Source organism: Spinacia oleracea, chromosome 1 (assembly GCF_020520425.1).
Source record: "Spinacia oleracea cultivar Varoflay chromosome 1, BTI_SOV_V1, whole genome shotgun sequence".
In the NCBI taxonomy this organism is placed as follows: domain Eukaryota; kingdom Viridiplantae; phylum Streptophyta; class Magnoliopsida; order Caryophyllales; family Amaranthaceae; genus Spinacia; species Spinacia oleracea.
The window spans coordinates 128351965-128366588 of NC_079487.1; the positions used below are offsets into that span (position 1 = coordinate 128351965).

General features: G+C 40.1%; 1 protein-coding gene across 1 annotated transcript; it reads right to left on the minus strand.

Annotated features, from left to right (window-relative positions):
* Nucleotides 1-2654: 2654 nt before the first annotated feature.
* Nucleotides 2655-6467, minus strand: LOC130465669 (uncharacterized). The gene is made up of 4 exons (XM_056834527.1): nt 6105-6467; nt 3731-5915; nt 3279-3627; nt 2655-3154 (listed from the first exon to the last, which is right to left on the minus strand). The coding sequence occupies exons 2-4, from the start codon at nt 5912-5914 to the stop codon at nt 2655-2657; spliced, it is 3033 nt and encodes a 1010-aa protein (XP_056690505.1). The 5' UTR covers nt 5915; nt 6105-6467.
* Nucleotides 6468-14624: the final 8157 nt, after the last annotated feature.

Sequence of the window (14624 nt, forward strand, 5' to 3'; positions counted from 1 at the left end):
TTAGTGTTAACCTCTAATTTCATGTAATTAACTCTAGCTAACAAACAACTTATTAAATTACTATATTACCCTCCCTTAATATCTCTTCCATTCTCTCTTCTCAGTTCTCACTCTGCTCAACTCATTTTCACTCATCCCCTCCACACCATGGCAGCCTCTTGCTCCTCCTATCCACCACTACAACCGTTCACATTCTCTCTCCTGACCTCGCCTGACCCTTCGCCGCCCTAGCCACCGTCTCGCTCACCACAACCCGCGGACCAGAAACACATGCTACCACTCCTTTTACTTCGATCTCCTCCTGCGCCTAGCAACCACCACCACTAGCTTATTGCCCCCTTTCTCTCCCACCTTCTCCTCCGTCCTATGGCATTCCCTCCTCAATTAGAACCACCAACATCACACAAGACACCTTTTATAAATCCAAGAACCCTAATTCCCCAATTCTATCACAAAAATCGTGGTTAAATACCAATTCAATTGTGAACATTCAATTCGAGTGTTTCCATGTTTCGCCTCGATGTACGGTGAATTGGATTTGTTTGAGGGATTTGTACATTCATATTACTCTTATCAATGAGGATGCAATTAACAAAACAAAATTCTGATGGGAAGTTCTCGGTTGACGAATCTAGAATTTGGGGATTGTAAAGGGTTTTCTGCAATTGATACTTCTTATTCTTCCAGTTTGAGAAATTTGGTGTAAAATTTCTTATTCTTCTAAGGGTGGGCAAGATTTGCTGAATATCTTTGTCTCTAATGATCTCGAGACATTGATTCTGGCTAGTAATTTTTTGTCGACCAAATGCAGGTTGATGAATGCCACGTCTTCTTTGAAGAAAGTTGAGCTGATTTTCCGAGCAGTGCCAAAGCACGATGAAGGTGATGAGGTCATGTATAAGAAGTATGGTGATGGGTTTGCGTTAGGCGTTAGCAATTGATGTTTGATGAAGATGGTTTGAAGAAGGAAAATTTGTGGTTGGGTTCACCATTTTGATACCCAGAAAAAGGAGATGTGAGATTGACAGGAGAGTGAGAGGAGAGATGGGATTTAGAGTTAAAAGTTAATTAGGGTTCATTAGGTGTTAATTAGGATTAATTATGCTAATCAGTAATTAATAAGGGTTAACTTAGGATTAGTTAGATTAATTAACAGTTAATGTTAACGGAGTTAGATTTTCGTTAAGTCTATGGGCATTTGGTGCAAATAAGTTTAAAAAGGGGTATATTATGTGATTTGAAACGCGCAGGTGTATTTGGTGCGTTTCGTGAAACCTCGGGGGCATTTCATGAAAAAACCGTTTTATCATTTCAACTCCAGTGATCAAGCTAGTAGCTTAGAATTTCTCAAAATTACAAGCAAGTTTCTAACTACAACCATTGGAGATGTTCTATGTAACCATTGGAATTGCTAAAAGGCTAAGAGTATAAGCTAATCGGTTCATTATTTAAAAAACGGTTTTTTCATGAAATGCCCCTGAGGTTTTAAAAAACGCACCAAATACCCTCGCCTGTTTCGATTCACATAATATACCCCTATTTTTTTCCAAGTTTGCACCAAATACCCCTTAACTGACCTTCCGTTAGTCCTCCGTTAAGTCGTGTTTATAATTCACAGTATACCCCTTTTTATAAACTTAATGCATAATATACACCTATTTTAAAATTAAGTTGCACTAGATACCCAAATTGCAGGAATTTGAATTTAACGGCTAGTTTTTAAACCTAGGAAGCAAAATATAGCCGTTATGTTCTTGCTGCATATAAATGCTACTAGTGTTCACCTCACTTGCATACTTTCCCCTCTCCAAATTAGCCACGAGCTCTCATTCAAAAACCGAATCTTCTTCCATCCCAAATTTAGCATACATTAGAGTTCCTAATAAAAATTGCTATTGCGGGAGAAGATTTGCAATTAGGAGCTCGGAAACGGCAAAAAATCCGCAAAAGCTTTACTACAAGTGTGATCCTTGTGATAATTTCAAATGGTGCAAAGGTTTTCTTGAGCACACAAGTGATGAAGTTCAGAGCAAGGGAAACAGAGATGATGAAAACAGGGGAATGCAAGAACAAAGCTGGGGAATGCAAGAACAGAGCAGGGGAATGCATGAAGAGTTGAAGTTATTGAAGAAGAAGATCAAACAACAGAAACAGCAAATTAATTTTGCAATAAAAATTGGTGTATTAATGTTTGCATTTCTGATTTGGATAGCAATGAAGTAAAGTTGTAACAAATTTCATGAAATAAAGAGACTTTGTTCCATAAATACTTGTTCAAGCAAATAAGCTTTACATAAACTGAACTTTAAGTGGACAAACACCACTGAACTGCACAAAAAGAGGTGTTCTAAGCATTTCACTGTTTCCAAAAAATGATCTCTGCACAACTGTTTCCAAAAACTGATTCTAACTAAACTGATTCTGACTAAACTGATTTGACTAAGTTAGTTTAGCTTTGTGCACTACAATTCACAAAATATAGCCAACTGAGGTGACTATGCAGCTGCCTTTGACCTCTTCCTTGTGTTTGGTCCCCCCATTTGATGTACTTGCTCCTGCTGCACCACTCTTTGAAGTACTTGGTCCAGTGGCACTTGTTCCTCCACTCTTGCATGTTCTTGAGTTGTGACCAAACTCTCTACACTTTCCACATTTCACATTTGTGTTCCTCTTCCCTTTCTTTGGTTCATTTGCCCCTCTCTTTCTCTTCTTAGCAGGTCTCCAGATGGTCTTTTGATGGTTGGAGGCTGAATGGAAGGAAGGCCAAAGTCAGGCCACTGAGATGGATCTGCCATAGGATGAATATGTTCTGCATAGGTTAGCTTGTATGCAGCAGCCTTGAACCATGGGGATATGAAATCATGGGGGTTCATCCTTTGGTCATATATGACCCTCAGTGCATGCTTGCATGGGATTCCACAGATCTGCCACTTCCCACAGGCACAACTTCTTGTTGCAAGCCTAATTGGGAAGTTGACATGTCCATCCCTAACCTCAAATTCACCCCCTCCACATGCTGTGGCATAACATAACCTGGACTCAGCTGTCCTCTCCTCTAACTCTTTCAATGCATATGCAGTGAGCTGACCTTCCTCCATGTCAACTGCCTTGTCAAATCTAGCCCCCACCCTCTGCATACACCAACTTCTGATTGCTGTACACCAGACATTAACCAACAAACAACAAGTTCAGGGGTATATTATGCATGAATATGATTAAACAACAAACAACAAGTTCAGGGGTAATATTATGCATGAATATGATTAGAAGAGTTATACCTTCCAATAATGAGAAGACAGGCATGTCTCTGAAGGGCTTTGTGCATGCATTGAATGACTCCACAAAGTTTGTTGTGTTGTGATCACAACAAACAGTAGAGTCAAACTTATGCCTAGACCACTGCTCAATGCAGCTGTTCAAGTATGCAGTGGCATTTGCATTGTACTCACTGATCTTTTCCATGGCCTTACCAAACACATACTCATTGTATGCATTAGCAGCTATCCAAAAGAGCTTGTGGAATGCAGATCCACTGAAGCCATTGTTCTTACAATTCATGTATAGGTGTTGGCAGCAAACTCTCCTAGTTGCTCTAGGAAAAGTTTCTCTAACTGCCAACTCAACACCCTACACATCAGCAAACAACAAAAACAGGTTCATTAATATAGAAACATAAACATAAGAAAAAGTAAAGATCAGAAAAGAGTAAATATCAGATCAGTACACATACCTTCATCCTATCACTGATGAAGGTCCAATCATCTCTGTTGCAACCCTCCTGCTCAAACATTTGCCTCAAACATCTCATGAAGTAGGTCCAACTGTCACAACTCTCAGTGTCTACTATCCCATAGGCAAGAACAAAAATTTCATTGTTCCCATCTATGCCAACTGCTGTCAGTAGAATGCCCTTGTAGAAACCACTTAAATGAGCCCCATCTATTCCAAGTATGGGCCTACAAACCCTTAGAAACCCCCTGACTTGTGCAGCAAATGAGAAGAAGCAAGCTCTGAATTTTGGGTTCACATCCCCACTACTGGCCCCCCATGTTATAAGTGCATGACTCCCTGGGTTTGTTTGCTTAATCATCTCAGCATATCTAGGCAACAGCTCATATGCTTCAGCCCAACCACCATGCAGCTTTCCCTTTGCCATACTCCTGACCTCGTACAATAGCCTCTTTTTCACCCTCAACTGAAACTTCTCCTGTGCATACCTCCTCAATGTCTCCACTGGAATCTCTGGATTTGCCTCTATTTCCCCCAACATATGCTTACACAACCACTCAGAGGTCACCACTGGATTCTCCTCAAGCCTCCCACAAGTTCTGTGGGACCCACTGATCACCTTAATGGCCCAGCTAACATTGTCAAACAACCTACTGGCATGTATCCTCCAGTCACATGACTCCACTGCACACACTGCTGTGTACCTCCTATTGTCAGCCCTCTCAACACTAAGCCCAAACCCCTCCTGTATGCAGTAACTTCTCAACACTTCAAGAAATGTGGCCTTATCATGAAAGATCAACCAGGGTTCTAACTTAATGGACCCATATGGTTGATCAGTCCATATTTTGCCATTTTTATAGGCCTTATCCATCTTTGAGGAACCATTTAGACAATCCTCAAACCCCAAATCAGGAATATCATCAGGAATCACCTCATCATCAACATCAGAATCAATCCAATCATTCAGAACATCCTCTTGTTCAGAATCTGATTCCTCATAATCAGAATCCTCACTCTCCTCTTCTGAACATATCTCACCAACATCAGCAAAAACCCCTAGTGTCTTAGACCTTCCTGTACCCTTTCTCCCTTTTCCCTTTCCCTTGGAAACCCAAGTTCCAGCCTTCTTAGCAGTGACTTTGTTAACCCTAAACCCCTCAGGTCTAGCTCTGCCCCCCTTCTTTTTCACTGGCTGAGCTTGATCAGGTGGTGCTTGATTGTTAGGCTCATCAGTTTGGTTGTTCTGTGGTGGAGTGGGATTTTGTGGTGGTGGTGGAGGGGTGTGATGTTGTGGTGGAGAGGTGGGATGTTCTGGTGGTGGTGTGTGTTGTTGTTGTTGTGGTGGAGAGGTGGGATGTTCTGGTGGTGGTGTGTGTTGTTGTTGTTTTGGTTGGGTGGGTTCTTTCTGTGGTGGGGGTGGTGGGGGTGGTGGTGTAGGTTGTTTGGTGGGTTGTTTAGGTGGGGTGGGTTGTTTCTGTGGGGTGGGTTGTTTAGCTGATGCCCTCCTTTTGGGGGTTAGTTTCTTAGAAGCAGGCTTATCCTTGCCTTTTGACTTAGAAGCAACATGATTTGTGTGTTTGGGTGGGGTGGGTTGTTTCTTTGGGGATTCTTGTGTTTGTTGTGGTTGAGAGCAACCTGGAAACACCTCATCAGCATCATCTTTGCTAATGACTCTCACATACTCAACCTTCATGTCCTCACAATCAACAACAGGGACCTCCATAGCCACAGTGTACTCCATTTGTTCCTGTATTTCCCTCAAAATGTCCTCCCTTTCCTGTTGTTTCCTCATTGCCTCTTCCTCCTCTCTTTGAGCCCTCAACAGTTCCTCTTGTCTCTCCTTAAGTTGTCTCTCTTTTTCCTTTCTATGATTCTCAATTGTTGCAACAGCATTCCTAAACACCAATCCTGGTTTATCTGTTCCCTCAACCCAAATTTCAGCAGTGTCTTTACCCCAATTCCATCCCCACAGAAGCCTTAAAGTCTTATCATCATTCAATTCAACCTTACCACAAGGACCCTCAACATACAAGCTAAAGGTACTAGGCAAAAAAACATCTTGCTTAACTGATTCCTCAAAGATATCAAGAAACAACTTCAACAAACGATATTTTTCCATGTCTCCCACTCTAATATCAAAACTATGTGACCCATAACGTAGTAACAACCAAATAGCACTCATCCTAAAGGGAAAAAATAGTGAAACTAACATCAATTTTCATTCCAACAACCACAATTGACCAATAACCAACAAGAAATTTGCGCAATTTTAAAAAAAAAACTGACAATTTCACAAACCCTAACCCTAATCGATTTCGTGAAAAAAAAACAAGTTTACCAGCAAAATTAAACATAGGAGAAGAGATTATTACCTGGAAGTAGACTAACCAACTTTAAAATTCCCGTTTCCTCTTCAACACTAACTCAGCTGGAAATCGCCTCAAGTTTCTCCCTTTTTTGTCGCGATTGAAGCAAAATCACAACCCACGAACTCGCCTTTAAGGTGCGCAGCAAAATTCACAAAAATATTGAAGATCTACCCAGAATTTCTAGGGTTTGAGTAGGATTAGAGCTTGAAGAAGAACAGGGGAGAGGAGAGAGAAAGAGAAAAATGTGAACGGTTTTTTTTTTTTTTTGGTCTTTCTGTGAAAGTGAAGGAAGTCAATGGCGCTAAACCAAAATTAAGGGCAAATAAGTAAAACACCACTAACGGCAGACTAACGGCGTTAGCTGGCAGGTGCATGTCATGAACAGTACGGATAAATAGGGGTATATTATGTGAATCGAAACAGGCGAGGGTATTTGGTGCGTTTTTTAAAACCTCGGGGGCATTTCATGAAAAAACCGTTTAAAAAAATTAAACATGTTTACTATTAAAACAAGTTAAAAAAGGAGCAAGTTATTGTAGATGAAAGAGAATGGAGGGAAATAAAGGCAGTGGCCAACGGGCAGCGGGAGAATATCTGACATTGATAAGAGGTGGTTTTTCTTGCCCAATTTCGGGAGAAGTGATAGAAAAATCCAAGAGGCCTTAGGAGTTAAAGGCGTAAGGTAGACCTATCAAACGGGTTGGTCGGGTCGAGTTGCAAAATTATTTTCGGGTTCAAGTTAAATTGGGTCGGTTATTTTCGGATTTGGGTTTACAAATGGTTATTTAAGATCCAAAAATTTCGGGTTCGGTTCGACCTAACGGGTTCAGAGATTTTAAAAACGTGCATTAATTTAAGTTATAAATATATAAAATATGGGCACAAATTAACAAATTTTCCTACACAAATTTATATTTAGTCAAATTCAACCATAAAATGGCGTATAATTCAAATTAAAATCATATTACACACAAAATTAGTAAAAACAACGTGTTTATTATGTTTAAATTTCTCATAATCTCATTTATTACTATAAATATAATGATTTTCAATCGATCGGGTCCAAAATGGGTTCGGTCGGATTTTGACCCATTACTTTTCGAGTTGCTCGGATTCGAATAAAATCGGGTTACGGGTCACAAAATCTTGTTCAGGACCCAATATTTTTGGGTCGGATTTGAATCGGTTTTCGAGTCGGATCGGTTTTTTACCGGTCAAGCCAAGGTGATTATCACTTTATCAGTAATTTTGATGGGAAAAAAGGCGTAAGGTGATTGACTGATTTCCCAGTTAAGAGTCAGTCTAACGATGGTGTGTTATCTATACTTCATAAAGTTGAAATTATCTGAATTCATCTAAACTTATACGAGATATCATTTAATTTAGGCAAATTTGTCAAAAACTACCTTATAAAATATGATTTTTGCGAAAAACTACCTTATAAAAAAAATGTTTTAATAAACTACCTTATAAAAAATTTATGTTGTAAGATACTACCTTTTCCCGAATTATGAACGTTTGGTCGAAATATAGGGATTGACTTTACCATATATATGTCACGTGCCATTTAATTACGTATTTCCCGTTAGATGTCGCGTAATATGCACCTAGTAAAGTCAACGTCGTAATTTTAAATTAATGCTCATAATATGGCCAAAGGTAGTATCTTACAACATAAAAATTTTATAAGGTAGTTTATTACAACATTTTTTTTATAAGGTAGTTTTTCGCAAAAATCATATTTTATAAGGTAGTTTTTGACAAATTTGCCTTTAATTTATAAGATTTTATTTATTTTATAGTACCTTGTTAGACTTTATAGGATCCTATAAGACCTTAGACTTAACTCATTTAACCCTATTGAATTCATTTGAAGTTTATTAGATTAGGTTATTACTAAACTTTTAGCCATTAGAATATTGATAATAGTTGATTGAAAATATTCAAAGATATATAAAAAAAGAAGTAACTATTCCCTTTGTATTTAACTAAAGGATACACTTTCTATAATCGGTCGTATTTAATTAAAGGACACACTTTCCTTTTTTGGTTATCATGGACCCCATTTCCAATTATATTAATATTTCTCTCATTCTTTATGGTCCCTACACTTCTTACTCACATCATGTTTTACTACAATAAATAATTCACCTACTATCCTACTTTCTTACTTGCATGTTAAAGTGTATCATTTAATTAAATACAAAAGAAATATGATTTAGTTCTTATTCATAGGCGGTCGTACACCTATACAAAAACAATACCTATCTAGCTTGTGCAACTAACTAATAGTAGGGCAAAAATAGATCATATTACATGCACTTGGATGTACCGTACACACTCTCACATTTTCTCCTTACATGTGAGGAGGAAATGTAGTAGATATCATCAATAGACATAAAAATACCCTTAGAGCATGGTGCAGTCGGGTACACCTAATAATTTTCAGGGCAAATAGGGTGAAATCTACGGGGAATGACTCATAAAACTAACTTGACAATTAATCTAATTGCCAAGGAGAAAATCATTTTGTGGTTGAATCACCTATCATATGATGAGTAGAAAGAGAGTTATGGTGATTTGAAGTTGATATTGATGTAAACAAGCTCTCAAGTTCTCCCAAATAACTTAATTCCATTTTGGAGATACTTCCACGTGATTTGTAAGACTGTTGTATGTCATTCACAGGGTAGTAATTTAGGCATTATTCGAGTCGTTTTATTCTATATTTAGCATTTTTAGTCTTTGTTTTTCTTAATTTGTCATTTTAATTATTTATAGATTAGTTTAACGTTTTTAGCTATTTTTATTATCCCACATTACTCGTTACACTTACATTTGCACAAAGTTTTAGGTGATAAGTAGTTGTTTGGTTATCAATTATTATTTTAATGAAAAAATAGATGTGATAGGAGTTAGTTTTTTTAATTGAATGAGAGAGAGAGTGGGGACCGAATTTTTTTTAGTGTGAAGAGAGAAACACTATAATAATTGTGGGGTCATTACGAATTTAGAAGTGTAACAAGTAATCTGGGACAGACGCAGCCCCGGTCTTGACATTTTGAGGGCCCTAGGCGAAATAAGGGATTAGGGCCCCTTCCGAAATGATACGTTTTAACTGAAATAATTTTTTTTTGTTAAATCCATTATATTGTTGGATTCAAATCAATAAAAAAAAATTATATCTCCTTTGCAGGATCCTAGAATTCAAAATCCTGCTCTGATCGATCTCTTGAAATATTTCAGTAAAATAAATTCTTACTTAATTACTCCGTACAAGATAATTAATATGCATAAATCGATTTTTATTTTTTTTAAATAAATGTTCATTTTGAGCATATAAAAGTATCAGTTAATTTTGTCATCATTAAAATTTGATATTTATTTTAAAACTTATAGACCCATAGTCCATTAAATAAGCATTTTTTTTCGCCCACATATAGTTACATCGATTAGAACTGAGTACTAAAAGCTAGTCAAATACTACGTACATAAACTCAACGTAAAACTTAATTATCTTGTAAAGGATTAAAGGAAAGAGGCAAAGAGCTAATACAAATAAAGGGTTTAAATAATTGAGACACTATATGTACAAAGTATTATAAATGAGAAAATTAGTTGCTAAAAAATAAATTTAAATAAAAAATTACAAAACAAGCTAACAAACACGAAAATAAAAATATTGACAAAGTTAAAAAAAGAAAAGAGTTGAGCGAATAAAGGAAGATGGAAGTGAACAAGAAAAACAATGAAGGAACGAATAAAAAAAAATAAAGACATAGAGGGGAGTCGAACCCTAGACCTATGATAGATATCAAAACTTTAACTCAAACTTTTTACCAATGAGCCAAGGAAATAACATGTGAATTAATTGTGTTGTTTATTACTAGTACTAATGTACTGGACATGCTATAATTTTGGGTCCTTTTCCGCCTTGGGTCCTAGGCGGTCGCACCACTCGCCTACCCCCTAGGGCCGGGCCTGGACAGACGAAAAAGGAAAGTGTAACAAGTAATGTGGGATGGAGGGAGTAGCTTTTAGGTCTTATTTTCTTAATTTATTTGTTTTTCTTTGTTTCAATAATTTTATAGTTTAATTATTTTAGTTTTCGTTATTAAATTTCTATTTTTATTTCTGTTATTATTATTATTATTATTATTATTATTATTATTATTATTATTATTATTGTGGGAAAACACCAAAACGTTACAAGCTTAACAAGCTACAAAGATCAAATGAACTACAAGAAGTTGGAGGGGAGCCGAGATACAATCTGGGCCCCCACTCCTCTAGCTATGGCGAACCCGATCCTGCTGAAAATGTGGGCAGCTGCCCGAGCCCCAATGTCTTGAGCCCTGGAGTACGTCTGGACCCGCTTCAGCAACGAAACAGCCCCTTTCTCTAATTCCCCAAAAGAAGAGAAGGAAAAAAGAAAGAAACCGTAACCCAAAGCCCTACAACGTGCCCCATACTTATCCTGCTTCCGCTGCGCTGCAACCGCCACAACCCGACCCGGAACGAAGCCTGACAACCCAGATTGCGTCATAGGGGAAGACCCAGTCAAGTCAACACACACATCCAGACCGTCATCCCATGAGTAAAGCAGTATATCTGCAGGACGAAGAGCTCCATCACTCTCACTAGTCAGCCCAACATCAACCTCCTTGCGAGCAGAAATCCCCGACCGATAGCAAATATCCAAAAGGGTATCACGAACAACATTATGTCGATGTTTGATACCCACAATCCCAGCACAAGACACGGCATGATCCCCATAAATGTCCCCGTCGAAAACCCGAGAGCAAGCAGAACACGGCGTCGAATAAGAGAACAACGGAATACCCAACCGATAGCAAAGAACCGAACGATAAGTCTTACCGTTCATAGTCTGGCCTAACCCCGAGATGGGGACTGCCCGCAACCAAGCCGAGGAGTGATCCCCCTGCTGTGATTTCCATAGGGCAACAAGACGCGAAGATAAGGAGTAGGCGGGTTCCGCATCAGCAGTAACCTTCGTGAAATATATGTCTGCCAATTTCTTCATGAGTCTGGGGGCAGCGATCTCACTAGGGCTACGCATAAGGTCGGTCTCCACGGTCCTATTGAAAAGACCAAGAGCATCGTCAAAGGCCGGTCCCGGACCATCAACACCTGAAAGCCGAAGAAGCGAATCCTGCAAACCAGAAGACTGCAAACGGGATGCAAGAAAAGCATAATGCCGAACATCACCAGCTGAATAAACACCCAATCCTTCATAAGAATAAGGCAAGGTGGAAAGGCGCCATTGCCAGTCACCGAACCCAGGTCCCGAAGCAGTCACGATGCGCTCTAAAGAAGCCCGCAGAGCCACATCAAAGGATAATTGGGCCGCTTCGAAAAGATGAGGCGGACAAGTGCGCATAGCAAAGTAGAGTTTAGAAACTCCAGTACACGCACGAAGAAGCAACAACTCACACTGGGGATCATTAAGCTTGGCTACAGCATCCATCAACACAACAGCCTTCGACACACGCTGCGAAACCAACTCCTTACAAAAAGAGGAATCCGTACTGACTGGGCCACCAAGCAACTTAACACCAAGCGCAGGACGAGCAATATCCGTAGGAAAGACACCCTCTAGACGACTGCGGGGGTCCTCCGAAGGCCAGAAAACCTCCGTCTTCTCAACATTAACATGGAGACCTAAATGAGGACCCTCCTCCAAAATCAACTCCAAGACCTGTCCAACCACCAAAGTGTCACCAACGATAGTGCCATCGTCCAAGTACCAAGCCTGAAGAGATAGATCAAATGAGTCTCTGATTCGACACACCAATGGATGTAGAACCAGAGAAAAAAGCAAAGGGCCGAGAGGATCCCCTTGCTGCACACCCTGACAAGACCACAAGGTATGCTCCCCATAAAACAGCCGCGCTGGAGAAGAGTAGCAGAATTCAACCCAACGCGAAAGAGCAGGACAATGTAGCCGTACCTCATGCAACAAAGCCGAACGATCAACTAAATTGAACGCATTCCGAAAATCCACCAATAACATAGAGAGGCCAACATCAGCCCCACGAGCCTCAACCAACCGATTGACAGCATGGAGAATGGCCTCACCACCTGCTGGAACCCCAACTCCAAACTGAAGACCTCCAAAGTAGTTTCCTAAACGCGGACCAATCAAAGCTGCCCCGACCTTAGAAACAAGGCGCCTCCAAATAGTGCCCACGGCAATAGGCCGAATACCCCCACCAGGCTTAATAAGTGGCGTAAGAGGAGCACTAGCAATGTAACCTCCAAGCTCAGCAGGACACTTTCCAGCAAGAAAGAGATTAACAACCTGAGTGATAGCATCCACCAACTCATCAGAAACAGCTACAGCAGCACCACCCAAGCAATCCAAAAGGTGTTGAGCACGCAAGCCATCTCTACCGCACGAAGTACCACGCGGAAAGCCCATAATCTGCTCCAAAACAACAGCGGAGGAAGCAATAAGGTGATGATCAACAGGGATATCCGGTAAGGTAGGGACCGGAACGGAAGGGTGCTTTGCTTGCAAATCTGCAAGAGTAGCATCATTGTAAGGGGCAAGACCTGAGGAAGAAAGAACCCTAACGGCAGCAGTGTAGTGACCGTCAGAAATCTTTCTCTTGCATTGCTTAATATTACGCTCCGCCAAATCACGGTCGCCGTCAACATCCAATAGATGGGGAGACACACTAGCCAATGTGTCTATGACAAGTTGCTCAGAACCACCAGGCACACCCCAAGAACGAATAGCAGAGGTGATACTCTCTTCCTGTTGTCGCCGCCTAACACCGGAGGAACACTCACGATTACTTCGTGGAGAAAAAGTCCTGAGGACACAAAGAGGTAACACGAGCAACTGAACCCAACAAGCGATGTCATCTGGTCTGCAAATCACCTTATCAAGCGCCCCCTTCAGAACTCGCGAAAAACCCAAACGACATTTGGGAGGGATGGATTTCACAGAACGCAGCAACTTGGACCATAAAGTGTTTAGAAGCGCAACATCAAAAGAAAAATGATGTTCTCGAGGCGCAACAGAAGTAGACAGCTCGGAAGCAGGAGCTTGTGGTTTTTGAATACCGTAGAGAGTAAAACGAATAGTACCATCCCCAGAATCAGGTGGGTCCACAAAAACCGTACTAGAACCACTGCCATGTCGACACCTAATACGATGAGTATGCGTCTTGAAACAATCTCCACATAGCCAAATTCCCATACGACGAAAGGTCACCTCAGCCGTAGTAAAAACCTGCAAATTGGTAGTAAGGGAATGACGGGTTACATCCCGCACACCAGTGCAACAATGACGATCACGTAAGTGAGTGATCAGAGAACTCCTCACCAAACCACGCCCACCTCCATCCTGGCACCCGCTAAGACCCACAAAAGGGCAATGAAACTTCTCTACGGAAGCCGCCATATCAAAGCACTTCAACAGCACACTTGATAACCTCAACACACACCAACAATACCAACACCAAGCGCACACTTGATAACCTCAACACACACAAACAATTCCAACACCAAAGAGCAGCAACTCAAGCTTCCCAGCACACGAACGCAATCAAACACCAAACTCCAAAACAACCGCACAACAACAACGCATAATCTGACCAAACTAAATGCAAGAACCTGAAACGGACTCCCGAATTGCCAGGAACTGAACCCCAAACACTCTCGAATTGCAGGTAACTGAACGCACTTGCCGGAGAAGAAACTGAACGCCTGAACTTGAAATGAACTGGAAAAAGCCTGCGAATTCCCGTCGTTACCCTAAACAGCCCGCTATCACCCGCTGAAACTGAAACCACCGACAAAACACCACCCGTAACCGCCGGCAAAACAATACCGTCTGATACTTGACAACCGTCGCCGGACACCACCGACAACAACGCCGAAATCCCGTCTTTACCTTAAACAGCCTGCTATCACCCGCCTGTAACAGCCTGTAACCGCATGTAACCGCCGGCAAAACACCACCCGTAACCGCCGACTAAACAATACCGCCTGCCCGCCTGATACTTGACAACCGTCGCTAGACACCACCACAACAACGCCGGTAAATCGACGTGGAAGAGCCCTAAACGCACATAATTATTATTATTATTATTATTATTATTATTATTATTATTATTATTATTATTATTATTATTATTATTTATTATTATTATTATTATTAATAATAATAATAATAATAATAAATAATAATAATAATAATAATAATAATAATAATAATAATAAACCAATTCTTAAATGGACTTGGTCTATACAAAATTTATTGTGAACCATGCCTCAAAATAACAGCAACTTGTTCCTAATTCTTTTTGGCATTTTATTAGGATTGTTATGGAAAAAAAAATCAAATTAGTGTCGTTGATACATGTTGTACTTGAATAATGTGATTTTAAGTCACAATTCGCTTTTCAAAACATAGGGTTACTATGCTTCAAAAAATGGTTATTATGTCTAAGAATTTTGGTGTTTAATTTATTATAGTTATTATATGAACAA

Bases quoted from the DNA above. Each gene is read 5' to 3' on its own strand.
- LOC130465669 (XM_056834527.1), bottom strand. From the start codon at position 5,914: ATGAGTGCTATTTGGTTGTTACTACGTTATGGGTCACATAGTTTTGAT. The intron at 3,628-3,730 runs GTATGTGTACTG...GCTGATGTGTAG, and splicing joins TCATCAGTGATAGGATGAAG to GGTGTTGAGTTGGCAGTTAG. The intron at 3,155-3,278 runs GTATAACTCTTC...TCTGGTGTACAG, and splicing joins TGTCTTCTCATTATTGGAAG to CAATCAGAAGTTGGTGTATG.